The sequence below is a fragment of the Dermacentor silvarum genome, chromosome 10, assembly GCF_013339745.2.
Source record: "Dermacentor silvarum isolate Dsil-2018 chromosome 10, BIME_Dsil_1.4, whole genome shotgun sequence".
In the NCBI taxonomy this organism is placed as follows: domain Eukaryota; kingdom Metazoa; phylum Arthropoda; class Arachnida; order Ixodida; family Ixodidae; genus Dermacentor; species Dermacentor silvarum.
In genome coordinates this window covers 11,744,652-11,770,585 of record NC_051163.1, presented here as the reverse complement: position 1 = coordinate 11,770,585, position 25,934 = coordinate 11,744,652, and the positions used below count along the sequence as shown (strand labels likewise).

General features: G+C 46.6%; 1 protein-coding gene across 3 annotated transcripts; it reads left to right on the top strand.

Moving 5' to 3' along the window:
• The first annotated feature begins 89 nt into the window (after positions 1-89).
• Positions 90-20,972, top strand: LOC119431156 (uncharacterized). Of its 3 annotated transcripts, none has more exons than XM_037698627.2 (7): positions 90-430; positions 7,248-7,381; positions 8,599-8,914; positions 12,847-12,953; positions 14,127-15,606; positions 18,758-19,009; positions 20,759-20,972. In XM_037698627.2, exons 2-6 carry the CDS (start codon positions 7,272-7,274, stop codon positions 18,983-18,985), a joined length of 2,241 nt encoding a protein of 746 aa, XP_037554555.1. In that variant the 5' UTR covers positions 90-430; positions 7,248-7,271; the 3' UTR covers positions 18,986-19,009; positions 20,759-20,972. The 3 variants fall into 3 exon arrangements, with proteins under 3 accessions (XP_037554555.1, XP_049512735.1, XP_049512736.1); XM_049656778.1 differs by lacking the exon at positions 90-430 and adding an exon at positions 520-1,169 and having other exon boundaries at positions 18,754-19,009; XM_049656779.1 differs by lacking the exon at positions 90-430 and adding an exon at positions 1,250-5,888.
• Positions 20,973-25,934: the final 4,962 nt, after the last annotated feature.

The following is a 25,934-nucleotide window of genomic DNA, read 5'->3' as shown; positions in this document are numbered from 1 at the left end:
CCAGGAAAGGGGAGTTGCCCTCTTGCTAAAACAAATCTTTTACCACGCTCTGCTTGTAAAAACTGACGTATGTAAGCCCTAAACATCGCCTCTACCTCTTTGCGTCCATTGAACCAACGTAATTTAGTTATTTTCTTTGATTTCATCTTCTTTCAACAGAGTATAACGAAGACGACAGATTAAAAATAAAGCCGCGGTGCACTAATATTTTAAACGATTATGTTCTTAACTGTTGAATGACAAAGCAAAACCACTTAGCAGCTGGTGATTGGCATCTATTCCATGGAAACACTACACAGAGATAACATGCTGTGTTACAGGCGCGAGAGGTTCAATGTTTTCAAAACAGTAAAAGATAGATGTCGCAGGACGGCGCACTGGGATGCAATATGCATCTAATTCCCGAGCATGAAAACATCTGAAACGCTCGGTACGTTCGTTTTAACAATCATAACCTAATGAACGTCTTGTACACCAAAGACGCACAACCATGAATTTTTTTTATTATGCTGCACTGAGTGTGAACGTGTGTAGTTATGGTGACGTTATCTGCTCTATGCAAATCTGTTCGGCAGATTGATTTAACAAACGCTGTATCATTCGGAATGCTTGTATGCGCGTTTCGCTATTCATAAACAGCAGTACAGCGGAAGTCCGTAACTCTTGCTACCGCTGAGTTTCGTTTTTGACGTATGCAGAAAAGTTGTCGGGGCTCCCATCGCCCACTCTCAGGTGTTCCGGATAACGTCGTCGGTTATGTCTCAAGGCGCGGCGGTCTTGACGTGGGGGTGTGTTGGCTGTTTTGAAGTCGTTGATGTCGTTGATCCAGATCCGCGATTGTAGCGGCGCACTCGAATATGCATACAAGAACAGCGTAAAACGGCTGTGCAACTCGTGGCTATGTAATGGTCGTCGACGTCTCGGCCTTCGATGTATTCGCGGCGGACGCGTCGGCTGCTGACATGGATGATGAACTGGTGCTTCATTACACGGAGATGAGCGGCGCGCTTCTGCGCGACAGCCTCTCTGTGTGCACAGCTGCATGCAAGAAATACCCGGACAGTCACGAGAAGGCCGCAAAACGGATCAAGCAGACAATGGATAGGCGCCACGGATCGTCCTGGCACGTTGTCGTTGGTGCTTCGTTCGGCCTCGAAGTGACACACGAAGTGCGGCACATTCTTTACCTCATCTGTTGCTCAAAGTTCGCGGTGTGCCTGTGGAGATGCTCTTGAGGAATGCGGCCGCAGGCTGGGCATTGAGCGCATCACGTCTCGTTTGCCGCTCAACGTTCGTCGGCTTCGCTCGTTTATGCCCGTTCTGCTGTGATCAACAGCAGATGCCAGAATTGCCTGTTACGTGGTGCCTTGTACACAGTGCTTTTGTTGTCAGTGCTGTCTGGATATTCACACGTAAATACGTTGCAATGGGCATAGCGCCGCACGAAGCTTTTCGCACAAATCACCTTTCTGGTTGAGCAGATATGTTCCGAGAGATGTGACAGTCTAGACAGTAAACACAACAGCGTACATTTCGATGGTTATAGTTTGGTCGTTATCGTTGCCGTCCAAAACCCATTCAGTATATGATGATTGATAGCTGTTTGGTGTACTCCTGAGTGTTGAATGTGTACTGTGAGCGTTCCTGTCATCCGTGTAATCAGCGTGCTCTTTCTTATATTTGTTTCTGTCTGTAGCGTTGCGTGTGTTTTCAGAATTTCGATTGCTGCGTGTCATTTCCTGCAAGTTTTAGTGCTATCCAGAATCTACATACTGTTGATCGGTGCAGTCATGACTGACATACTGAACTACATATGCATTCTGGGTTGCACACGTGCATTTCTCTCGTCAATGAAGTTGGTGCATGCGTTTGTCACAGTACTCAGTTCTGTTTGTCACAGTAGTCAGTTGTAATTTATAACATATAGTCGCAATTATAGTGGGCATAATGAAGAGCCACAACACAGATGCTGACCAAGATGAAGAAATGATTAAGAACTCGACCTTTCAGTCCCCACACAGGAGTTTTGTTCACAAGGCTCCCGTGCTCATGTCGTCTTGTTTGGCAGCTGTTTTGTTTTCTTCATGATTGTTCCCGACCTGACAAGATTTTATCAGCCTCTCAACTTTAGTGCAGAGCAACATTTGTTGAATGATACAAAGTTAAATGTTGTTCAACTACTGTGACTGCCAGTGATGAAAACGACCTGTTACTGCATTCATTGTGCCTGATTTGCTTTAATGTGATGCCTGGGCACATTGTGATTGGATTAATTAAGAATTACAGAGGGCGCACTTTGTAAGCAAATGACATGCGCACAGTCCTTTATAGTAATTTGTAAATTTTTTGTTGTCAGTAGTGACAGTGTTCAACAAATTAAAAGCCTGCATTTGGCATTTAGGAACTTCTGATGCTTCTGCCAGCACTCACAGTCACCCAGCAAGTTTGGCCACTTGAAGCATCAAGTGGTTTGCCTACCAAACTAACTGAGACTAGACTCATTGTCAGGACTAGCAACTCGAAGCTGCATGTCTTCCTGATCAAGGATGGTAACATGGCAGTGGCTGATTGATCGTACATGTGCCCTGTGCTTGCATCTAAAATTAACATTCAGTAACGAGACCTACCAAAGTGGCTCAGTGGCTCAGCCATTCTGCTGCTTTGTATCAGGTTTGAAGTTCTTATAATAGCTGGGGTGGCTGCTATTTGATAGGGGCAGAATCCAAAAATGTATGCAGACCTTGCTTTAGGTGCACGCTAATGGACTCAAGGTGGTCAAAATTATTCTGGAGTCCTCATCTATTGCACCTCTCATAACCCTTGTGTTGCTTTGGGAAATTTAATAGTTGAATCCAAGCTCTGTCGCATCAAACCAAAGCTTATGGGCTACCATGCATAAAACACATCCTATCTGTAAAGATCACACTTTTTTGTTGCACTTTTTAATGGTAAACAAGCTAAAGGTTCTTGATACTGAGGCTTTTAAGAACACTAAAATCAAATATGAAGTCTTGCTAGAATGGCATGTGAGGCTTCTGAAAACCTTGCAGCATTTGTTTTATGGGACGAGATGACTTTGTCACAGACAAAGTTGTCATTAAAACCAGTACATCTCTTCCTCGCTTGAAATAGCCTGCAGTTACTACCTCCCTTTGGGGCACTTCATTGGGGTCCTCTTTTACCTTTTATTACTCCAGAGATTAATAGGGTCTATGCTCCTCATATTTTTGAGCACAGGTAAGATAGACAGGAGTGCCAACTTGCCTGGTAATGCAACTTGCCTTGCCAACTAATGTCCTGCCAATTCGAGATTCATGGGGCAGCACATAGGTGGCAATAAAATTTAGTATTAATGGTAGCAACAGCATGGCATCTGTGTTCCCTTGTAACATTGACAACACCCCTAGCTTTCATGCTGCAATGAGCCTCCTGCACTTTTTTTAGCTGCAGATAATGAGCTGCCACAATTTAGCTAATGCTGGTTACTGCCGGGTTTTGATATACTGGCACGATCTGACTGGGTTCTGAACACTGTTAGTCTGTTGTGGTGTGGACACATTTACTGCTAACAGCTTGTGGAGAAAGGGGATAGAGTACATTACAAAGGGCACAAAGAAGAGGTGAAGGTTGGAAGGGAATACTGTAGAAAACTAGGCACAGCACTTCGAAGGGACATTATACTGTATTTCATGCATGGCTAGAGGAACTGCAAAGCCTGGAGAAATTTCTCGCACTGCTAAAATTCACAACCAAAAATAGTGCGTCACAAATGAAAGGAAGATATAGGTCGGCATCATGTAATTTGATGCAGCATCAAGTCTCGTATTTTTGCGTTGCAAGATATGATGTAATTGTTAACTTGGAAGGCGTCGCAGATGTGTACCTTTTAACCATTGAATAAGTGCAGTGACATGTTTCTTCAGCCAGTGAGCAGTGGGCACAGTACAACACTTGTACTCGAGTCCAAAACATATTATGTTGTATACTGAAGCCGCGAAGGTACTCAACTAATACGATGTTGTTTGACTTACCCTTATGCCCACAAGTTGTAATGCAGTTGTTAATTCGACTCCGGTTAATTCGATTTTTCAATCATTTAGATCTCGACCAAAGGTCCTGGCTGGTGCCCATGCATTTCTATGGGCCCAAACTCTCTTTAGTTCGATCCTAAAATTGGCCTTCATTGAATAATTTGAACTTGACCAGTCATCATGCATGCACTTAACCCCTATGGTGCCTGTCTTTCCAAAACAATTGCGCAGAGAATGGCCTGCGCCGAGAATGCCTGCGCCGTGCACTCGAATACAAAACCAAAACTGCATTTGCGCATTCGTATGCTTTGCCGCATAACATGGTTTATTGCGACGAAGCTGACTTTAAGAAACTGTGTGACGAAGCCATTGCTCAACACATGTTAGACCCTTGTCCATTTTTCTTGCTAAAAAATTGCGTGAGCATTAGATTTCAACATTTTTAGGAGCTTTAATGCCATTTGTTTGTTTGTTTTCTACTTTGGACACATAGAAAGGGGGTGCACGTTTGATTCGTAGGCGTGTTACAATCGGGCGAATACTGGCGAGTGAATCAACAGTGTTCTGCCTTTTTTTCCTGCATCTTGTTTAATTAGACCCGCCGAATAATTCAGTTAATTTCGTCTGCCCAGTCAAGGTTGAATTAATGTATGTCGGCTGTACAGTTATTTCGTAGATAATGCTGCCAATCAAGGATGGCACTGAGAAATGCATGGAGTGAGGCTAGTATGACCGCACTTCTTGTGTAGCTTCTGTGTCATTGCCTGTTATGTGTTAAATGGAGTATACTCGGACAGACCAATTGCATTGCAAGGTAGGGAAATCGGTGCTAATGTCTTATCTTTTTTCGTTCTGCTAAGTTTAAGAACGTGGAACATGTTAGAGGAGTGTTAAACATATAGTCCAATATAATGAACCCAGATAAAGTGAATTATTCTTTATACTGAGCATGCAAAACTTACTGATATTCGTGTAGAATAGGTTCATCATAATGAGTTGAATGTTGGATATACTATACAGAGGACGACCATGACCAGTGCACCAAAGCTAGTTGGATGCCATGAACACAGTGATCAGGGGAGTTTTTATTTATTTATCTTTTTGTCATGTTTCTTGTTTTGTTAAGCCCTTTCTGCTGTGATTGTGGGGCCGTGACTGTGTCGATGTTGAAGGGAGTGGACTGTAGCAGGCCTACTCAATCTTGTGCATTGAGAATGGCATTCTTAACAATGTTGAGAAACGGTCAAGACACTGGCAAAAATTGCTGCCTACTATGTGTCATTATTTTTGTTTTCAATAAATTAATTCCTTCCTTGCTTTCTTTCTCCCCTAAAAATAACTAATTTATACATAACAAACACATCACAAAGGTTTAACTTTGTTGTACGCAAGTTACTGAATGTATTGAATTGTTTTTTGGCACATAAGTGTGTTTGTTATAATGAGGTTCAACTGCATTGCGATTCACAGTTACTTTTTATGCCTATTATAAATGCATTTGGGCTCACTGCTTTCACGTAGTGGCTTGTGAAAATCTTATTTTGTTTGCAATGCCCTTTTTTGCTTGCTGGCTCTATGTGACCTTTTTCTTTTTTTCAATCCAAATAGCCATGATTTGGTAATTTTATCTATATTGTCACATTTGCTGATCCTTTCATGTCAGATTTACAGGTGGCCTACATAGAAAAATTTATTCAGACTAGCAACTCTATCTGGAAGTAAGAGCATTAACACCATCATTTGCTTTGCATGAGGAGGTCTAATCGATGATGATGATATCTGTGGTTGTTTTTTCATAATGGTTCTGGCAGATTCAGCAGTCTGGGAAAAAGTGAAGGAAAACGTCATGGGACAATTGTGAGCAAAATTTTTGAGACCAATGGTGTGCACTTGTGATGCTGCTGACTGCTTCATTAGAATACTTTCACTGATGGAATTAATCGGCACCCATAGGGAGCATTAGTGTGTGCAGGCTTGATATAATGCATATTGTTTAATAGTGCTTGTGTAGCTTTTAGCATATATTATTTCATCGGGTTTGTTGCAAGTATGTCCACACTTCTGTCTAGAGCACTAGTGTATTGTCACCGCAGGGAAAGAATGAGCAGTACCACAGCAGCTGCGAGGTTCAAGACATTGTGATGAATAATACATGGCATGCTTCTCAAGCTTTGTCTCTGAAATTGAGCAGGGTCACACACACATAAACACACACGCAATACAAGCTAGCATATTTGGGCAGAGTTAATAGGCAAATATCAAGAACAACATCAACTGTCACCAACCTCCTAAATACCTGCAAAGATTTCCAATGTCAATCCTTAGTCAATGCTTGAGTCTCCATAGAGATCAATCACTCAAGCCTGCAGTTGTTTATGCACAGACTATTACTGGGCTCTTTTGAGTAGGGTCTTTGTCTCTATGTCTTGGTAATTGTCTCTACGAGTATATCTCTCCCTCAGCAGCTCCACGAAATCACCATCTATGCCCATCATACTTGAGAATATCCCATAAGAATTCCCTGTTTATGTTGGCGTAGGCTCCCTTAATATATAAAAATGCTATCCATAAAGGTCTATTCTGAGCTATTGAACTCTCTAAGCACAAGCTAGTCTAGTAATGTTGCCCTGTGTCTAGCGCGCGACAGAAGAAGCACGCTTTCGCCCCGCCTTTTTCCCTCGAGCGCGAGATTGAGCCGCAATCGTCGGCTGACCCTCGCAAGCTTTCACTCGCACATACAGCGTACGGCGCGCGGCGACAATGTTAACGTGTTTGGACTTTATACGGAACCTCACAGCGATGTCCATGGCAGAACTGCGCTTGGAGTGTCCATATAATTGCTATCGCAATAAAATATGAATTGGATCTGCATACAACTTTTTTCTAGGGTATTGATGTCCAACACCTTCGCTTAACGACAAAGAAGGCAATAATATTGCATCATCATCAGCTATGAGGGGTTTATTACCTCGGCTGTTCGAGTAGGAAATTCTACGAACGCAATTTTCGTGTTACCTTTCATCACACCAACTTTCTGCACCGAACCATTGCCAGTGAGGATTCTTTAATGCGAACATCTTAGCCAATTGCAAGCGTGATTCTAGTGTAACTGAAGTTTATTTTAGCAAAGTGGAGTTATTATGGTCACTTTGCATTTTATACTATAAGCAGCGTCCATGGGAATTCGTGAATAGTAAAGGGCTTGCTATCTACCAGGCTTGTGATGCTGATCCGAATGGCATGGAATCATATGTCAAGGAGCAGTCAAAAGGAAACTTCTTCGACATTACACCGCTCTTAGACCAGCATGAAAAGAAGCTCCGACGAGAAATCGTTCTGCCCACCATCAGGTGAGCTTATTGGTGTATTGGCACAGTACTGCTATATTTGAGTGGTAGCCTGGTGGCATGCTTCCAGTACTTGAAATGTTTGTAACTGCTGTAACAATTAAGTCTTGCATTTATGCCTGTAAATTGAAAAGCTATGTAATAACACCACTCATTGGGAAGTGAACAGACACACGGATAAAATGTTGTTCATTCCTGTTACTTGGAATAATTAGTGCCTTCTTTTTCCGGTTAGAAAAACACAGGATATTTGTATGCTCTTACAGAATCGCAGTCTAATTTCTAGCGAAGCTATTTAGTTCGAGCAGTCGCATTATGAATGTCATTTTAATAAATCACACACTTTAACACGTTGTCCGCATATGACAAATTTTGTACTCCAGTTCGTGCAAACATAAATTCATTGTTACATTTCGTTCTCTTAGGGCACCGGGAAAACATGCGTATAACGCTTGTATGACGCCGTAGTTAACTTACGCACGTACACATTCAACATTGCACGCACATCAGACACAACGTGTCCCCACTTTCCATCAAACATGGAGTGGGTGCAACTTTCAGTTCTCGGGGGAAAGCGTGTTAACACTTTTATGTGCTTTGTATAAAGCCTTATAATAGGGAGTAATTATTTCCAAATATTATAGTTACGAAAACTAAATGTAACCTCTGTGTCCCATGTAGTTCTCCAAAGACACTGAGAAACATCGCGTGGTGCGCACAGCGGCCGCATAACGCTTTCGAGCACTTGCCCAAGGGCTCTTTTGTAAGCGAAGCCTATATTGAACGACGCTCTTGAAATTCAATTGAAACAGGAAAAAAAAACGAGTGTAACTTTCATTTATATAGCCCCTAATTTGGTGCACCTCATCCATACCATTTTGTCTGTGCATTTTCACCCGCATAAAGCGAATGAGAAATGCTAGAATGAATTCACTCAGTCGACATTTTTTTTCACACATCACCCCTAACATGCCGCTCATGCTCTTGATATATGAACGCCGTGAGGGATCACCAGAAATGTACTCATTGCGTATAACGTTTTCGACCATTTCTAACGTGCTCGGTAATAAAAAAAATTAATAAAAGAAAATAAAGCGTGGCGTTGAACACGCGGTGCCTCATTGATTGCGATGATCGAGGAAATCATGGTGTCGGAGGCAGCTACGTTATTCCTTCCCTGCCTTTGGCTGCCGCTTCAGCAGTTTTATTTCGCTCCCTAGACTCGAAGCGGACCGTTCTGGACGTAAGAAGCAGTACGACACCAGGTGGGCGCAGAAGCACTGGGAGCAACTGAAGCGCACCATCCTCGACGCTCAGCTGGGCGGCGCATTCTCCTACAGTCTTTCTAACCTGGAGCAGATCAGACAGATCGTGCTGTTCACAGAGAGCGCCGATCAGGGCGTGGTGGACCAGCGGTCCTCCTTCAGTGACGCCCGTATCGTGTTCCCGGAGGACCTCGTGAGGCCCCCCGATGACGAGACCGACGAGGGGTTTAAGACTCCCGCCTCGGGATATGGTTCGCCCCAGTCGCTGAAGGTGAGCTCGGCTGCAGTTCGTCACAGGGGAAAAACTTCACCGATGATTACGATACTCCCTAATGCGAAATTTGAGCGCGACTCTATACGTCTTCTCATTTCGCGATATATTGGCTGCCGCGGACAATCTGTCTCGTGCAGCAAGTTGCAAACGGAGCGAAGTGTGGCGCGATTGCCTCGCTAATATGGAGATCGCGAGAACCAGCGCATGGGTGCCGCGTGGGTGCGATTCACAGCAGCCGGCGCCAACAGAGCTCCCAGACGACGCGCGCTACTCTGGCGTGCTGTCGTAACCATCGTCGCCGCACTACTCTTTTCTTCTCACGCTTTCGCCATACCCTTCTCCGCTTTCCGCATCATATTCCCGCTGCACATTCCCCTCCGCTTTCCTCCTCGCGTCTTTTATCCCCCGCGGCACTCCGCGTTCGCTCTTTCATCCTTTGCTGCCCTCGTTCGCTCGGTTACGAGTGACAACGCCGACGCTCGCCGCAGGAACGGGCGTCTGCTCTAAAATTTAAACAAGTGAGCGAAAAGCTCTCATTGGCCCATTCTTTGCAAAATCAGTAAACACAAACAGCACTGCACTGGGTCGGCGTCCACTTTTGTTCCTATACTGATTCCAGCAAGGAAGCGCCGACTTCAATACAAGCTAAAAAAAAAAAAAAAAGGATTGTATCTTAACTATGCGAGCAGCCGTTAGGTAAAGTGGACTGAACGTTTCGTTCGTTTGTCGATTCGCTGCAGTCAACACCAACTGCGGCCGCTCCGAGACCCGCGAGTAGGGAGCCTATATGCAAGCCCTGTTTTCTACCCGCGAAGTCAAAGGCGCGCTGCTCGGAGCTGCGGGGGGCATTACCTGGGCCGAGCAGAATGATGTACAGTAGCCAAATGAGGGAAGCAGCTAAGGCACGGTGTGCGTGAGGTTACCAGGAGCAGCCCAGAAGCGGATGAATGCTTTAAAAAATTGCGGGCAGAAAATGGTGCCGTCGCAAAAGCTTGAAAAGAAACGGCAGTTGCGAATTGTGTTTGGGCATTTCTTGCAGTGCTGATAGTTGAGGGCTTGCTCGAGTACGCGGTTGATTACTGTTTATCCAGTATCCACACGTACTGCGAGTTTCAGACTGCCTGAGTAGTACGATGGGTTAAGGGAATGAGAGAATCACGGGAGTTTTTAATTTTTTCTCTCGGTTGCTTACTCTCGAAAACACAGCTCACGGACGCCTTTCTCTCGTCGACATAGGTGCGTGGTCGTGCTTGTGGTGGCAACATATTTCTCTTAGCGTTTCGGTCCAATTTTCCCAGTTATAAGTCAAACCTCGATATAACGAACCTCGATTTAACGAAATTCGTGATGTAACGAACTATTTTCATTTCCCGATCTTAGTTGCATTGAAAAACGTGTATTTTTCTTCACGATTTAACAAAGTAACTTCGTGACACGGTTTCGATTTAACGAAGTTTTCGACCATTTCAAGCATGTGCTTGGAGCCTGCATGGCAACAAATCTATTCAAAAACTATATCGGCAGAGGCAAAAGTTATTTCCAGTATCCTTCTGCATGAAAACGCATGCCTATCTGCCTTATCCTCCTAGCGCGCGTTCGTGCGCGGGCCACGCGCCGTATCTTGGAGGTAATCTTTCCGCTGCAAGTGGAAAGCCCGGTGCCGAAATGGTTGGTGCTTTCACGTGCATTTTGTTGTTCCCGCGCGTCTAGTGTTGGCGGTCAGGTAATTTCAAGTTTCCGAGACACGGTGCGAAGCGCTCGCTCGCGTTGTGACTGCGAGTTCGTGGTTATCGAGTGAGATTTGTTAATGTTTGCCTGAGCGCGCGTGACAACGATAAAACAACGAGCCTTACTTCGTGTAGTTATCTATTCGCTTCGGCATCAATGCTCCGCCTTTCTGGCAAAACTGACTTTTTTTGGGTTCAGGATCAATATCCGTATATTTTTACACTTTTGTTTTTTAATTTGTGGGCGCCCGCTGCGGGCACTAAGCGCGGTCAGCTATGGCGTTGAAGATTTACGGCGCCGCGTGAAGCAACACATGCAAATCTCGGACGCCGTGAGCCACGTCAATGCATTGCTTTCGGCGCAATCTGCACGGCACGCGCTGGCGCTCATTACCGGGCTAGTATGACCCGACCTTCTTGCGATTTGTTTATAAATGCTTACTATACTCGCGGACGACTTTCTGTGGCAATGAAGGGAAAGCTGCGGGCGCGTGGCTGCTGTACATGTGTTACAGCGCCAAATAGTCCGGCAGCGTTTGACAGTGCTTTTGGTTGCTAGGAACAGACGCTTAATCGACGCAGCTTCCACGTGCGACGGTTTCACGTTTGCTCAGACGCGGAAGGGAAAGCCACAAAATAAGCAAACTTTTACACTCAGTGGTGTGTTCTGTCTCATTTATCTGTTGCTAATAACATGTTTCTGCTTTCTCTTCCCCAGCCTAAACAAACCTGGATTTAAGCGAGGGATTCTTTTCAGAAGCGCTCTCACTTGTGCGCGCTTTGCCGCCGTACCTTTCCCTTCATTGCCACAGAAAGTTGTCCACGAGTATAACAAGATACTATCCCCCAGGAATACTCTAGGAATTTGTGAAGTTGTTTTTAATGCTGTAACTTTAAAACATCGAATTAACAAACTTCGCGATTTAACGAAGTTTTTCGCTGCAAGTACAACTTCGTTATATCGAGGTTCGACTATTTCCTGCCTCAATGTTATTTCACCAGTCGCACCTTTGCTCCCATCACAATTTTCTCATCTACACTGTATACTTCATGCTTTCATTGTTTGGTAGTTTATACAATGCTTGCAGCAGTTTGATTAACAGTGTGACAGAGGGGAACTGTTTCAGTTCACTTTGAAATAAGAGCTACAGAGAAATAAGGTTCACAAGGGTGGCGATGTGGGTGAGAAGCCTTCTCAACTGAAGAAAAACACGTACTTGCGTGCTACATTGTGGATGTTCGCAAGCACCCTCAAGCTCACACTGGCTGCTTTTCGTGTAATATTTGGTCAATGGTCGTCTTGTAAATCAAATTTATTGGTAAAAAGGGCACAAAAGCACTTCTTATGAGTTGTGAAAGCGAAAGCATTAATGCAGTGAGCGTGTTGAGACACTTGGCGCGTTCCGATTCGCCCTTACCGAGGCGCAGTTAGAACGCAGGCGAGAGAGTGCGCGGACAACACAGACTTCCGAGAGCGAGGGTGTCGCGGCGATGCCCTCTCCCCTCGCGCAACACCTGGCGCGCTAGTGCGGCAGCAGGGAACTTTCGCCCGCTCACCTCCGTCGAGGCGCGCTCGTGGCTTGGCGTCGTAGCCAATGGGAATTTACCTGCCGTTTCGCTGCTACAGATGACAGGTGCAGGGTTTTTCGCTCAATGCGCCATTTGACGCTTTTGCATAAAAAAAGACAGAATAAGAAAACGCAACTTTCTTTGGCAGTGTAGGGATTCGGAAAACTGTTTTACTAGCGGACGCGTGTTTTCACCGTGGCTTGTGCACGGCAACATGGCTGCCGCAACAACGTCATTGCAAACCCGGTAAACTTTTAAGAAATGTTTGCACCCTTTGGTGCTTATCTTGTCCCCAACAATAATTGTCATCCATGATGCGTGCATGCCTTTCCTTTCTGAAACACTGCGCGCCAGGTATACTTTGAGGTCACGAACGGCATGCGCGTTATCAGCGTGACATTTCATTCTTGACAGGAAAGTAGCGAGTTGGCAAGGAAGGAAGCGGGAGCAAACAAGATAGGATAGATGATGATCATTGTTTAGGGACAGGATACGCCCCAAAAAGCGTAAATTGTCGTTTAAATTGTATGCCTTCGTTCGGTTTGCGTCGCGTATATATAGCGGAAAAAAGTTTGACAGGTGATTTACATCCCGAAAAGCGAGTGTCTGTCCCTTGCCTCTCTCTTCTTACAGTCTTTGACTGAAGCTGGCACTTCGTCTGTCGCTGCGGTGCGACAGAGCGCTATTCCCTCGTCGTCTCACTATGGCCTCGTGAAACGGTGGAGGAGTCCAGACCATAGGTGGGCTGACTGATATCACGCAAAGACGACTGACAGGCGAAGTATCTTCCTAAAACCTCTTGTACAATACACTGGACATTGCCTTCAACATTTTTGCGCAGTTCACTCGCAAGTGATTACGCAAAATATTCATTCCCGGTATGAAGTATACGGTGCATATGTAACTGTAAAGAAATGATTTATTCTTTTTTTGTCATCCGCTTTCAAGAAATTTGGCACTCAATTGATCTATACCTCTGTGTCCTCCCAGTCGGCCGAAAGCAACTTTGAGGTGTGTTTCGAAATTACTGAGATTGCGTGAAAATACCGGACGCGGCAGCAACATGGCAACGTACTTACTATACGTAGTTCCATCTTCATCTGTGCGTTTAAGCAATTAAATAAGTTTTTACCATAGCAAACACTATGGGAGGTGATGGAGATAGTTATTTTTTCACGTACATAGAGACGCAGCCTTTTGCATCTAACCGTGGCATAAAAATATTAAAATTAGTTTTTCAAGTTCGTAACATAACAGTAGAAAATAAAAACCATCTTGAAGACCGATTATGTTCCATAGTTGTTTTCGGGTCTCAGCAGGGTATAGCGGATGGCTCCCGCTTCATTTCGAACAACTCTAGTTCTTTAACGTGTGCGCAAAGCTTCGTTAGCGAGAAATTCCGCCACAGTGAGAGGGTCGCTGGTTCGATTCCCGGTGACGGTAAGCACGGCAGCTAAGGGTTGAGCAGCGACTTTGGGCTCAGCGGCAGCATTACCGTAACCACTAAGCCACCACCGTATGTGCAAGCAACATTGTGCGGGCTTTCGAGCTCACGTGCTTCACCGCAGCGTCTGATAAGCCTCAGTGCTCAGTTAAATAAAGTTAGCAGACCTCCCATTGACTGCTGCAGCTCTCTTAAAAGGACAATAAAAAAAATAGATCAGTCCAAAATATTACGTTGCCCTTCTCGAAACCTTACAAATTCTGTTTTATGCTAGATGACTCAGTTGCAGAGGGCATCGCGAGCCGAAAGAACCATAACACGCAGTGTTGTAGAATACACATAAACATCTGAGCTTACTCGCTATAGCTTAGGGCAAGAACACAATTGGTTGATCCGAACTGTTAATCAGCCGATTCACATTTTAATCAAATGAACCGAAACCCTGTCGACCTGTCCGACCTTTCTGCAGCCCTAAAACCAGAGTCGGCGTTATCGGCTTTAAGGAAAAGGTGAAAGCGGTCAAGCGAAAGCGCCTGGTACAGTCGCCTACCTTTACCTACGAATCGGAGTCGAAGAGCCAGTCGCCGGCTCGACAGCGAGAACCTGAAGCGACGAATGGAGAAGCAGCGCATCGCCACCGCCACCATCACTATGATAATTTTGAGCAGGAGCAGGAAGAACAGCCGGAGATACAGGAATACGAAGAGTCCGCGGAGCGCGCGAGGGCCGCGGGGACGCTCGAAGAAATTCATGCGTCGCTGGACAGGTTAACAAAGATTATAAGCGAGATGGCGCTGCTGATCAGTGTGAGCACGGTGCAGAGCGAGATTCGGGGTGAGGAACTTCGTCGGAGGCCTTCGAGTCCGGCGGCGATGAGGAGCTCGACGCGGGCCCGGAGCATCAGCCGACACCACGCGCACCCCTCGCGTGAACGGTCGGCGAGCGCGAGTCCGTCGCCTCTCGACACGCTGGCAGTTCAGAGAGCGAGCCGTCCTTCCGGAAGTGTCTCTTCCCGGGACTTTGCCTTCTTCCCGCCTTCCAAGGATGAAGAGGGTTACCAGTCTCGTCGCAAGAAAGGGAAGGACCCGAAGCCGCAACGACATCAACAGTACCGCTTCACACCCGAGACGTATGCTGCGCCTGTCTGCAGAAAAGCCATTGTTCAGGACGTCGTCACTCGGAGCAATTCAGCGACGAATTTCGACGCGCCGTCCGATTTCGCCTCCGCTAGCAGTACACACGACGAGTCTAGTTGTTGCTCGAGAAGCGGAAGCGACTCCGAGCTCTCCATTCCTCAGAATGTGGAGAGCGATGTCGAAGGTCAATGCGTCGTCGCCTTTGCGTCCGCGGAGAATCGCTCTCCGGAGGCGTTATGTCGGCCATTGTCGGTTATTCCCGACGACGAGCGACCGCTTCTCTCGGCGGAGGCGCGGTCTCCGGGACTGTTCTTTCAACACCCGCCGTTCCTTCCCGACGACGAGCTACCAGGTGACCACGGAGCCTTCGAGGCAGCTTCGCTCCAGGTGGACGACGCCGGCCGCTTGAGTCCCGGCGAAATCCAGCTGGACTCTGGAGGCGCGGAGTCTCTTTCCGAGCCGACGTTCCCGGTTTTTCAGACGCAAGATCGAGGACAGGAACGAGATTTCAGAGGCATCGCCAGGGGTGCATGCTTGTCTGATCCTGGCCGTTTCGGGACCGAGCTGTTCAACACCGAGAACATCGACGACAATGGCGGCGGCCTGCGTCCTGTACGTTGTCGTGGCGATGACCGCTTGCCGCACGGAGGGATACCGCTGGAGCAGGGCGCCAGAGAGGAATACCCTTCTCAACACATCTGGCGCTGGGCCAAGAGCGACAGCGACCGCGTTATGGACGAGAGTGCCATGCGGAGGCTCGAGCTGTACAAGACTACTTACGGCGGGAATATCGATGGCCAGCCGCCTCACATGGTATGGATTAATTTCGCCTTTAAAACGCGATACACGTGTGTAAAAACCGTCGAATTCGTCGTGCGACTATCTATAGTCTGAGAACTATTGACAGCGCGAAACGACACGAACGACGCAGAAAAGATACACAGACAAGCGCTGACTTTCAACAGACAACTTTATTGTATCTTTTCTGTGTCGATCGTGTCGTTTCGCGCTGTCCATAGTTTTCAGTATGGATTACCAACGTGCCCAACGTAACGCCCTTTTGAAGCATATAGATAGTCGTATCAGCAATCAAACTTGAGAAGTTCGCAGCAGATTTTAAGTCCAAGCAGTGATCCTTCGTAATGGTAGGAGTACTTCTTGTCGGACTAGTTGGGTGAAACATATAGCTATTAGAAGAGAGGCGAAAATTAACACACACATATACAAAGGTAAACTTGGCATAGGACAAGGCAAAATGTATGCACTGAAAGATAAGCAGGGTAATATCATCAGCAATTTCGATGACATAGTAAAAGCAGTGAAAGAATTCTATACTGACCTGTACAGTACCCAGAACAGCCAAGCTACTTTCATTCGAAGTAGTGATGAACAGGATGCAGAGGCTCCTTCTATAACTAGCGATAAAGTTAGAAGGACATGACCTTGAAAGACATGACCAGGGAAAAAAGCTGCTGCAGAAGATGCAATAACAGTGGATTTAATCAAAGATGGAGGAGATATCATGCTTGAAAAACTTGTGGCTCTTCATATGCAATGCCTCACGACTTCAAGTGTACCAGAAAGCTGGAAGAACGCCAACATTATACTAATCCATAAGAAGGGAGACGTTAAAAAATTGAAGAATTATAGACCTATTATCTTGCTTTCAGTGTGGTATAAAATATTCACCAAGATAATTTCCAATAGAATCAGGGCAACACTTGACTTCAGCCAACCAAGAGAACAGGCTGGCTTCAGGAAGGGATGTTCTACGATGGATCATATCCATGTCATCAAACAGGTAATAGAGAAATCTGCGGAGTACAATCAACCTCTCTATATAGCTTTCATAGATTATGAAAAAAAGCATTTGATTCTGTAGAGATACCAGCAGTCATAGAGGCGTTGCGTAATAAAGGAGTACAGGAGGCATACGTGAATATCTTGGCAAATATCTACAATTATTGCGCAGCAACCTTGGTTCTCCACAAGAAAATGAGAAATATACTTATCAAGAAAGGGGCCAGGCAAGGAGACACAATCTCTCCAATGCTATTCACTGCATGCTTAGAAAAAGTATTCAAGCTCTTAGACTGGGAAGGTTTAGGAGTGAGGATGAACGGCGAATAACTCAGCAACCTTCGGTTTGCAGATGACATTGTCCTATTCAGCAACAATGGGGACGAATTACAGCAAATGATTGAGGACCTTAACCGAGAAAGTGTAAGAGTGGGGTTGAAGATTAATAGGCAGAAGACAAAGATAATGTTCAATAGCCTGGCAAGGGAACAAGAATTCAGGATCGCCAGTCAGCCTCTAGAGTCTGTAAAGGAGTACGTTAATCTAGGTCAATTACTCACAGGGGACCCTGATCATGAGAAAGAAATTTCCAGAAGAATAAAATTAGGTTGGAGTGCATAGGGCAGGCATTACCAAATCCTGACTGGAAGCTTCCCCACTGTCGTTGAAAAGAAAAGTGTACAATCATTGCACTCTACTGGTGCTAACATATGGGGCAGAAACTTGGAGGTTAACAAAGAAGCTCGAGAACAAATTAAGGACCGCACAGAGAGCGATGGAACGAAAAATGTTAGGCCTAACGTTAAGAGACAGGAGGAGAGCGGTGTGGATCAGAGAACAAACGGGGATAGCCGATGTTCTAGTTGACATTAAGAGAAAAAAATGGAGCTGGGGCAGGCCACGTAATGCGTAGGATGGATAACCGGTGGACCATTATAGTTACAGAATGGGTGCGAAGAGAAGGGAAGCGTAGACGAGGACGGCAGAAAACTAGGTGGGGTGATGAAGTTAGGAAATTTGCAGGCGCAAGTTGGAATCAGCTAGCGCCAGACAGGGGTAATTGGAGATCACAGGGAGAGGCCTTCGTCCTGTAGTGGACATAAATATAGGCTGACGATGATGAGACAAAGGGGTAAAAAGAAATCTGGGGTTTTATACGTGCCAAAACCGCGATCTGATTATGAGGCACGCCGTAGTGGAGTACCTCGGATTAATGTTGACCACTTGAGGATCATTACGGTACATCCTAATGCATGGTACACGGGCGTATTTGCATTTCGTCCTCATCGAAATGCGACCCCCACAGTCGGGATTTGACCCCGCGATCTCCTGCTTAGCAGCGTAAGGCCATAGCGGCTAAGCCGTCACGGTGGGTCGTAGACGTAGTAGACATTTCGGCGCTCGTCCACTCTACTTCGTCTCTCTGAGTATTAATTTGTACCCTTCTGCACTCTAAGCAGGAGACACGCTTGGTACGATTCCGCACGCTACCCGATGTAGGACTTGCCCGCATCCCACACATTTACAACTAGGTTGCAACTTCCGGAGTAGCCATATTTCATACACGTTGTACCGGACGCATCGTAGTTTGATGTGTTTCCACCTTAAAGCGTTTTATATTCCATCAACAAATATACATCTGCAATTGATTTTATGTACGTGGACAGCTGAGCATTGCCTTAACTTGACACAGTCCGTTTACTTCGTGATATAGTGGTGGTGGCGATGTTCACGATGTTCGGCTGTCAAGTGCGCAAGAGCACATGTGGCCAGACAGCGACAAAATGGATGTCTTAGAATCGGGCGCGATTAAAAACTTCAGGGGTGAAAATGTTATGAACTAAAGGTGAACTTAACTGCAGATGCAGATGCCAGTGTGCAGGACGGTTATTATAACGCCTAGCTATGGTCATCCCCTATGGCACAAGCAGCTTCTATCTTCAGCAAACTTGCCCTCAGCATCAAACTTGTCAAGCGAGGTGGGCGCGTTCAATTAGGCTTGAAAGCGAGGCGTCACAGTGCCAGCTGTGCGTTGACTCGGTCACGATCGAACATGCTCGCTGTGACATCAGTATGAGAATACGGGGTTAACTCATTGCTCCTGCTCTCTTCATCCTCTCTCGTGTGCTCGCCGTGTGCCTACCGACGGGGCCGGGCTAGAAAGCAGCCCACCTGCGGCTGGCGTCGTCTCCTCAGCGTGGCGGCCAGCGGATGTGTCAACTGCAGATCGTCTGCATCATCACGCCCATCGCGCAAGAGACCAACAGCGCGCCCACCAGCACCGTGCGCATGCAGGCAGCTCATTCATCAAGCCTCCCTGAGCGAAAATCTCCGTGACGAGAGCTCTGGTTGCCGTCGACCTTCGTCCGGGAGTGTGGCTGCGTTAGTATAATGGAACCCTGACGATCGGCCAAAGGTTAGCCTCACTTCAATCAGCGGTTCTGAGGCCTGCTGACACCCCTCGGGGATCAGCATGGCTTGCGTCTGTGGCGGCTCATGGCGCCGCGAATTCGGAAGGCCCTGGCGCGCTGCAGACTGCCAGAAAGAAACTGCAGGCTGCAGACTGCCAGAGAGAAAGCACAGGGACGCTTTTAAAATGTGTTTTTTTTTATGCGGCCCCTGCTCATCTTGCCTGCGGAGTTCGCTGTGTCCCGGGTAGAACTTATGAGGATCGCAGGGACTGCTCTAGAGCCGCTCTTTAATGGGTACATCAAGGCAGAGTGATAAGGTTTTACGTGGCAGTTGCGGTAGCATCTCCCGCGCTTTGTTCGCCGAATTGCGTCTATGAGTGTTTAAAAAAAATTAAATACAACGTTTTGTTTCGAGACACGATTATCCCTGGAATTAATTAGCTCAACGAGACAAGTAATACGGTCATAACGTTCAGCTTCCGCAAGAGGCGTTATTAAGAACCTGAAGCCTACAGACAATGAAGTATAAAAAAATGTCGGAAAAGTAAATATAGAAGTAGTAAAGAATAGGGAAACGAATGTGCAAAATACAATTTGCCGCCGCTGGGAGCCGAACTCGCATCTTTCATATTACGTGTGTGAATATGACTAACTCAGGTACGGCGATGGTACATGGATGTCCCTACACTTCATTCTTCTCCACTGCATTCGTTCTCGCGGGCAGATGACGCTCTTATCCGACGGGATCCTCAGACACAAACATTGCCAATTGATGCTATCATTCATCACGCCGAACACAGAGCAGGTCATTCCACATTCCAGGTCTGTGGGAAACATCCGAACACCCTCCACACGTATACTAAGACTGCCACAGGGCGCTTTCATCCTCCTATATGCTCACGCGCCATCACCTTCCCCCTTCCTTCCTCCACACGTGAGTCAGTTGGGCCACTCCTCCCCAGGGCCTGCGCCCGACGCTATGGATCCTCCTCGTGGCACACATTGGCCACTGTCAGGGCCTACCACCTGGCCTTTCCATGACAGAAGGACACAAGTAACCTTCTATAAAGTGAGCGACCTGGATTATAGGGTTACTGTGTTTTCTCTATCTTCCTACCACTTTCTTTGGCGTTTGTGCATGCGTACTAGATCTGTTCCTGGGAGTGTTAGCCAGCGCCACTCATGATCATGGTGGTGAATGTGAAGCAACCTCTCAACCGCAAGTGTCACGTAGTACGCAAACTGAGGAGCGAAAACTATCGAGCTAGGAACTGACGAGGAGAGGAACTGGCCAATAGGCGCTCACATGTTACCTGAAGGCAACGAGGCTACCAAAGTCGATACGCTCGCTGTGCACTAAACAAGAAAATGGCAAGTTTTTGTTAGTTACGACTCGCAACCATACAAAGGCTGCATACGATGAAGCCAAGGAAAGCGTTAATGATTCTTGTCGCTCAAAGGCCACGGGTATTTACGTTAAAATTGTTTACTATAGGCGTCACAAGTCTCTGGAGCACACCATAGACTTACCAGAAAGTTGATTTTTCTTGAAGCCGCGGTTATGTTGCCTAGAGTTCAGATTTGCAGTGTGCTATAGCAGGTGCTGACCAATGAATAATATTCCACCCATTTAGAGGACGCATGCCGGAATTTTACTGGAATGGACGTTGCTCGCGGGAATCACGTTTAGTAATATTTTGCCGTCGACAGTGCGTGCTTTTCTGCTGAGTAAGCGCATATTTTTTTTTCTGCAGGCTTGCTCCCGCAGTCAGCCCATATGCTTGCTGCATCGACGAAGGCGGAGGTCGATCCTAAAGCGCAATATGCGGCGTAGTACGGCCCATCGCTGGAAGTTCGAGGCATTAGAGAATCTCGTCGCACTCCAAGTGTCTGCGGAAAGACCAGATCGCTCACAAGGACGACGTGCAGCTCTTTTTTTTTTTTTTTCAAGAATGAACTCATAATCCAACTTGAGCTTGAGTTTTGTTTTCTTCTCCTTGTTTTTAAAAGAATTAGTTGTACCGAAACGAAAATCACTTTTCTTATAGTGGACGTCTATCAGTGCAGAAAGACGAAGGACGACAAGAAGGCGACAGATGCGGGCGCTGACACACATCATGGCCGAAAAACAGCAGTACTTTGCGCGGACGTGTCTCTATCCTTTCTTCGTCCGTGTGAAGTTGCACTTTTGCCGCCATACCTCTATACCAGCTCTGCCAAGTGTCATCACTGATGAACTGACACATATCAACGCGTGTGTGTGTTTCCTTCTTGTATTATCCATCGTCATTTCGCATTGCTACATGTTCATCATGACCCAAAACCAACTAGCCTACAAACAAGCTCCTGTATACTGATAACTGTTGGGTCACCAGCAGGTTCACTCTGCGGGGGATGTAAGCGTAGCAAAACGCCTGGTATTCTACTCCAGGTAGGGCAACACCATACAGGTTCAGTGAAATTAGAACAATAGCCTGATGACGAGCATAATACCGTTGTTCCAGGCACTCTCGTCCGAATTGCTACCCAGATGTACTGTCAGTGGCACGGCCAATAGACGTTGCTTTCCCCTAAATCTCTTGAAGCAAATCGTCGACTGACTGTGGGAATTTATAATCGGGGAGAGAGAGAAATACTTCTCGTAATTAGGGTGAAACATAACATAGAAATACAAGATAGGAAATAATGAAAGAACGACAAAAAAGCGAGCAACTTGAAAAAAAAAAAAATACAAGAACACATATGTATGAAAAAAAAAAAAGAAAACAAACTCTCTTGCAAAAGCAATACGCAAATGTAGTAAATTCTGCAGTATTTGCTTAAGGCGTAAAAAAGTCAGAGCCATTCCACCCTGTGAAGAGGGAAGTCCAGCGAAGCTTGCGTTCTAGTGGGATTTGCTATGTTGGGGTTTAGCTATATTGGGGATTTGTTAAGTTGAATTTGGCTATAAAATGGTAAACCGATCCATTCGCTACGTATTCGGGAAAGAGGCTTCGGTGCCGGCTCCGAGTAGCACAATGGGTATTTTTACCACTTACACGATGACTATAGAATGCCCGGCTCTGAAAGAACTGGCTCGGTGTCCACGGGCGACGGCGTTCCTAGCGCGTTCCTCACGCTTTTCCACGACGTTCCCAGGCAAGGGTCCTTGATCAAAGCTGCCGTATATACAACCAACGCAAACGCGAACTCCTCTCACGCCCCACTCCTCCCTTGACCTACTTTTTTCGTACACCGCCATTAATTGGCGCGCCTCACGCTCTCTCCCTCCAACGCGAGTATTGGATTGGCCCGCTCTGACGCGCTTTATTGCAAATTTGTTAACCCTTATAGAACATTTCGCCTTTATATACCTCTACTCTCCTACTTGGGAGTTTTTTTTTGTAAACTTATTTACGAACACAACTGATTGCTATGCACGGATAAAATGGGTCGTCAAGGCTGTGTTCGCTCAAGCAGCATTCTGCGCTTCCAAGTTTCCTTGCAACTATGCTAATGGTCATCTTCAATATTCTACCGCAGTTCAAAGGATCTATATGGTCTCCCGACTTTCTGAGTTTAAGCCAGCTCATGTATGCGTATTCTAAATAGTTGCTGCGTACACCGAAGACTGCAAATGATAGTGCGGCCTTCCGTCTTTCCAGGGCTTCGGGCCGCTGTGTTAATTACGGGCCTCATAATTCTGCCGGGCACTCTTTGACTCACTTCTCCTGTACTCAATATATGGAGTTTCAAACAGCTGCATATATCCATTCGCATATGTATGTGCGGATATACCCTGAAAATTATCCCTGCGTACACCGAAGACCAAAAGGGTATAGTTTGTCCGCACGCGATTCTGAGGTTCGTCGCAACTTTAAAGAATTTACGAGAACACAGTTCAAATGACTCGCTTGCTCTACTCACCTTGTGGAGAGCTTCAGCGAGCTTGTGTATTTCCATGTGCCGATGGTGCGGATTTAAAAAAAAATGCCTCTGCACACAACGCAGACCGCATAAGGACAGTGCGCCTGCCCGCGTTTTCAAGGTTTATTGCGACTTTGTAATTACGGATCCTGATTTTACCAGACACTATTTAAGTGCCTTGCTTGCTGTACTCACTCTCTGCAGAATTGCAAATAGCTACATCTATTTGCGTGAATTCTTAAAAATCTTCCCTTTAAAATTAAATTCAGGGGTTTTACGTGCCAAAACCATGCTATGATCATGAGGCACACCGTAGTGGGGAATCTGGATTAATTTTGTCTGCCGGGGCTTCTTGAACGTGCACCCAATGAACGGTACACGGGTGTGCTTGCATTTCGCCCTATAATGATATCCGCCGCGACCGGGATTTGAGCCCGCGCCCTCGGGCTTAGCCAGGGGCGGATCCAGGTTTTTTCTGAGGGTGGCGGGTCAGCTTCTGTCAATGATGATGATGATGATGATGATGATGATGATAGTAGCCTTTCTTATTTACCGAAATTTACCGTTTTTCCTCACGACAAACCCGCGTTTTATACGGCTAAAGCAACACCTGTGGCCCTCCGTGGTGGCTCAGTTAGCTCAGGCGTTGAGCACGAGATCGCGGTATCAAATCCCGGCCGCGGCGGCCGCATTTCGATGGAGGAAAAATGCAAAAACGCCCGTGTTCTTGCGTTGTAGTGCAGGTTAAAGAACCCCAGGTGGTCAAAATTAATCCGGAGCCTTCCACTACGGCGTGCCTCATAATCAGAACTGGTTTTGGCACGTAAAACTCCAGAAAGAGGAAGAAGACCTGTAGCGAAGCCAGGTATTGATTTCTCCGAGCTTGTAGGAAAAGGACGTTACCCAATACAGCCATGTGCTTGGCGGCTGCGCCTGATAATACAGGGTGTTCAAAACTAAGCTTTAGGGTTTTCCTAAAGTTAGGCACTGGGAGGCACGCGAAGACCACCTGTGCAAATAAGTTATGTGGCTAGGGGGCGCAAAGTGATATGATAATTATCGCTGTGAGCAGCCCAATTAACTAAAATTGAACAATTATTTTTTGTTGACTGCAGTAAGTGAATATGTTTGTATTGAAAACTTAGAGACACTCGCGTTTCTACACAGTATCAGTCGGAAGAATTATTCTAGGGTGTCCGTGCTCCGAGATATCAGACTCCAAATTTCAATTGTTGTACTGCGCCGAATAATCGAGAATAAAGACGCGACAATTCTCATGAATGCCCGTGAATGATCATGAAGCTCAGTGACCACTTCTGTAGAGGGATGGCGATGCCATCTTCGCTCTTGAGTCGTGGTGGTGTGTTGACTAGAGGAACGTTCTTGAATACGGGCGTAACGCTCCGCTCCAACGCAGCAACCACTACGCTGGTTGTTTACGATATGCGAATCACCGCGTATGAAGACTCACGACGCCACCTACAAGAATAACGATGTGGCGTAGTAGGCGAGAGCGCGAGCCAGCGTCTTCATGTTTTGTTTCCCGCGCGACGTCATCTTTTTACACAAGGCGCGCATCTGCTTCCGTTTCTCTAACCACGCGACGCCATCCTAGGCCCGCGCGCTCGCGTTGGCCGCTGACGTCACGCTCCCCCACTTCGCAGCCGCGGCTCGAGGCTTCGCGCCGCTCCGCGAGAACGCCAACTCAGATAAACGGATCGGGTGGGCTTGAGCCTCCTATGCTTAATGTACGACAATAAAACTGCGAAGTTACAGTGAAAAACTTGTAGCGTACGAACGGTACTGTGCTCGTACTGGATATTGTCAACGTGTAACTATGATCACAATGAGTGCTACAGTTAAAAAAAGTTGCCTATGCGTAGTTCTTAGTTTAGCTGTTAGTTGTTATTATTTATATATGAACACTTCAGCAAGAGATCTCTTTCATTAAGCAGGTTGGTCGCGGAACCGATGACAGCCAGTGAGGCAACCGTTGACACCCCAAGGGGAAACTAAGTTAATCAGGCGCGAAGGCGCTCGAGCGGACCTCGGCGTATTTGGCAAAAGGGACGTCCCCTCGTTCATTCGACGGCACCGACGGGACGAGTAAGGCACGGCAGGCGGCAGGAGGTCCAAGGTGTTCATGAGAAAAAATAACTACGGCAACTTCGCGACACCACACTCTTACGGAATACAACTAAGCTTGTGAACGAGCTAGCTTTACTTTTACATGGCTGATACCACTGGTACTCGCGAAAAATACTTTTCAAGAATGCTGGTGGCCAGATTTTTTTTGCGGCAGGGCCATCCCCTTGTCAGCAAGGTGGCGATGCAGAAATCTGAGGGGGGGGGGGGGGGTCAGGACATCCGGACATCCCCCCTGGATCCGCGCCTGGGCTTAGCAGCGAAACACCAAAGCCACTACGCCACCACGACGAGTAGTCGCACCTGCACACATGGAAGATAGGAGAGACAGCAGAACCGGGCAAGGTGTGGGTGAGTTGGCAATAGCCTGTTGTTGTAAACACACACAAACACACACACACACACACACACACACACACACACACACACACACACACACACACACACACACACACACACACACACACACACACACACACACACACACACACACACACACACACACCACACACACACACACACACACACACACACACACACACACACACACACACACACACGCACACACACGCACACACGCACGCACGCACGCACAAACCCTGCTGATTTACTGGTGGGTGGTTGACGTTGATAATCGTACGCAAAGGATGTGCTTTATGGTATATCCACACTATTCTTACAAGAGCATAGTCAGCATTGCTACCTGCTTAGTGCATGTGGTGGAAATGCAAACGACTGTCATTTACAGCCGCAACCGCATCTGATGGCGGCGTTCTACTCACGCTGTTGTAGCTTCCCCGAAAATCGTGGCACATACTTTTTATGGGGCATTGACCAGAAATCGGGCGGTTGCCGCAAAGTAGATCGTGTTTTATTAGA